We start from the raw sequence: 2075 nt of genomic DNA on the forward strand, positions 1-2075 counted from the left end.
GCCAAGATGGCTTAGACTTCTGGCCCACCAAGATCTCCAACACAACAGCTGGGTACCAAAGGACTATCTTGAAGGAATGGTACAAATGAAAGAACTTAAGTGGGTATTTTGGTACAACTTATAGAAAAGGTAAAATAAACAAGACATGCAGGTGGCCTGGTAGTGACCACAGAGTCACCCCTGTGGCTGTGGGGAAGCCGGGCTAAAGCTTCGCTCAGCTCTCGCCATCACTGTCTCCCAGGGTGTGTTTGTCCAAGAGGTACTCGGCCAGGCCCGAATCCGGGGCGCCCGTCTTGCGCAAGTTGGTTACGTAGTCACCCAGTTGTTTGATGGATTTCACCTGCTCATCCAGGTAATGTGTCTCAATGAAGTCACACAAATGAGGGCCGTTCTTGTCAGTGGCCAATTTGTGCAGTTCCAGTAGGGACTGATTCACACTTTTCTCCAAGTGCAGCGCACACTCCATGGCGTTCAGCCCGCTCTCCCAGTCATCCCGGTCTGGTTTCTTGATGTCCTGAAGGAAAATGCGGCCGCCTCGCTGGTTCTGCAGTTTCATCAGTTTCTCAGTGTGTTTCCTCTCCTCATGGGATTGGTGGAGAAAATATTTGGCAAAATTCTTCAAACCCACATCATCACGGTCGAAGTAGTAAGACATGGACAGGAAGACGTAGGAGGCGTAGAGCTCCAGGTTGATCTGGCGGTGGATGGCGGCCTCCGAGTCCTGATTGTAGTTCTGGCGCACCTGCGAAGGGGACGCGGTCACGGCGGCGGCGGTGCTGGAGCGGAGGCGAGGACCTTGGGGCGTCCGGGGGTGCTGATGTGAGGAGGTGGCGGAGGACTGGCTGGAGATGACCGGCGAGGAGAGACGCGGTCAAGCGCCGGTTCCGTTCAAGCACTGTTGAAGCAGGAGACCATGGCGACTCTGCGAAAAGATTTGTTCTTTTGAGAAAGAGTTGTCTCTTCAAAATAGAATCTCCGATAAGTAATGGCATGGATGGAGTAAAGCTTTCAACCAGTGAAGGACCTTCTTTTACTGATGTGGCATGACTCAAAATGAGGAAAAACAACTACAAGCATATCCATAGCTTAAAAACGGAAATATGGAACTTATGAATCTAAGAAGAATAAAACAAAAACACACAGATATGGGGGTTAGGATTTACAACAAAAATTTTCAGAGGACATAATTCAATCCAAAACTCTTTTTATAGTGTTCCAATAGTTTTTGGAAGAAGAATTGACATCTTTGAGCTGTGGTGTTGGAGAAGTGTATTTAATATCCGTGGATTGCCAAAAGAACAAACAAATATGTCTTGGAGAAAGTGCTCCTAGAGTACTCCTTGGAGTCAAAGATAATAAATCTTTGCCCCAAATACTTTGGTCATGTTGCTTAGGAGAGGCTATTCCCCAGAGAGGGACTACATGTTTGGAAAAGTGGAGGGTCAGTAATGGAGAGGGTGCCCCACAATCAGATGGACTGACACAGTGACTGCAGCAATGGGCTCAAATGTGTCAAAGTATGAGGATGGCACAGGATAGGACACGGTTCAGACCTGTTGTCCATAGGGGTTTGCTATGGGTCATACTCAATTTGATGGCACCTAACAACAATGACAAAACCTGTTTTTAGATCAGTATTCTAAATAATGATCAGTAATCTGGTGAGATAGTCTATAGAAAGATTCACTGCTAACTCACTCCAATACCAAGGCTCTCTGGAGGTTAGAATCCACCAGGTGTTCTGTGGGAGAAAGTTGGGTGATCTCATACCATGCAATGTACAGCTCCAGAAAGAAAGTGGAGAGTCAGCTATGAGTCAGTATCAGTTTGGCAATGAGTAAGAAAGAAAGAATGTACAACATAGCCATTCAGTAATGGTGGTAGCACAGTTTCTGGTACAGAATTATAGAACTTTAATGCTCCTGGTCAAAGATTCCTGTTCAGATGACTGAAAGGCTTTCACTGACATTCTTCTAGTCAATTAAGTCAGCAAGCTATGGTATCATTATTGTACTAGATGGTATTGAGTAGGCTCTGCCTAGTTTCCCTCCCCTCTCCTCTCCTCTCCTTCTCTT

The 2075-nt window shown here is 46.4% G+C and overlaps 1 protein-coding gene across 1 annotated transcript in view; it reads right to left on the minus strand.

The window, feature by feature from the left end:
* Nucleotides 1-214: 214 nt before the first annotated feature.
* LOC102869772 (ferritin heavy chain-like) overlaps nucleotides 215-2075 on the minus strand; it is a 9154-nt gene continuing 7293 nt past the window's right edge. The window contains exon 2 of the mRNA XM_006878932.1: nucleotides 215-842. Within this exon, the coding sequence (XP_006878994.1) occupies nucleotides 215-842 (628 nt within the window). The remainder of the gene's footprint in view (nucleotides 843-2075) is intronic.

This window comes from Elephantulus edwardii, unplaced genomic scaffold, assembly GCF_000299155.1.
Source record: "Elephantulus edwardii isolate Elephantulus edwardi_28Jun2011 unplaced genomic scaffold, EleEdw1.0 scaffold00001, whole genome shotgun sequence".
Taxonomy (NCBI): domain Eukaryota; kingdom Metazoa; phylum Chordata; class Mammalia; order Macroscelidea; family Macroscelididae; genus Elephantulus; species Elephantulus edwardii.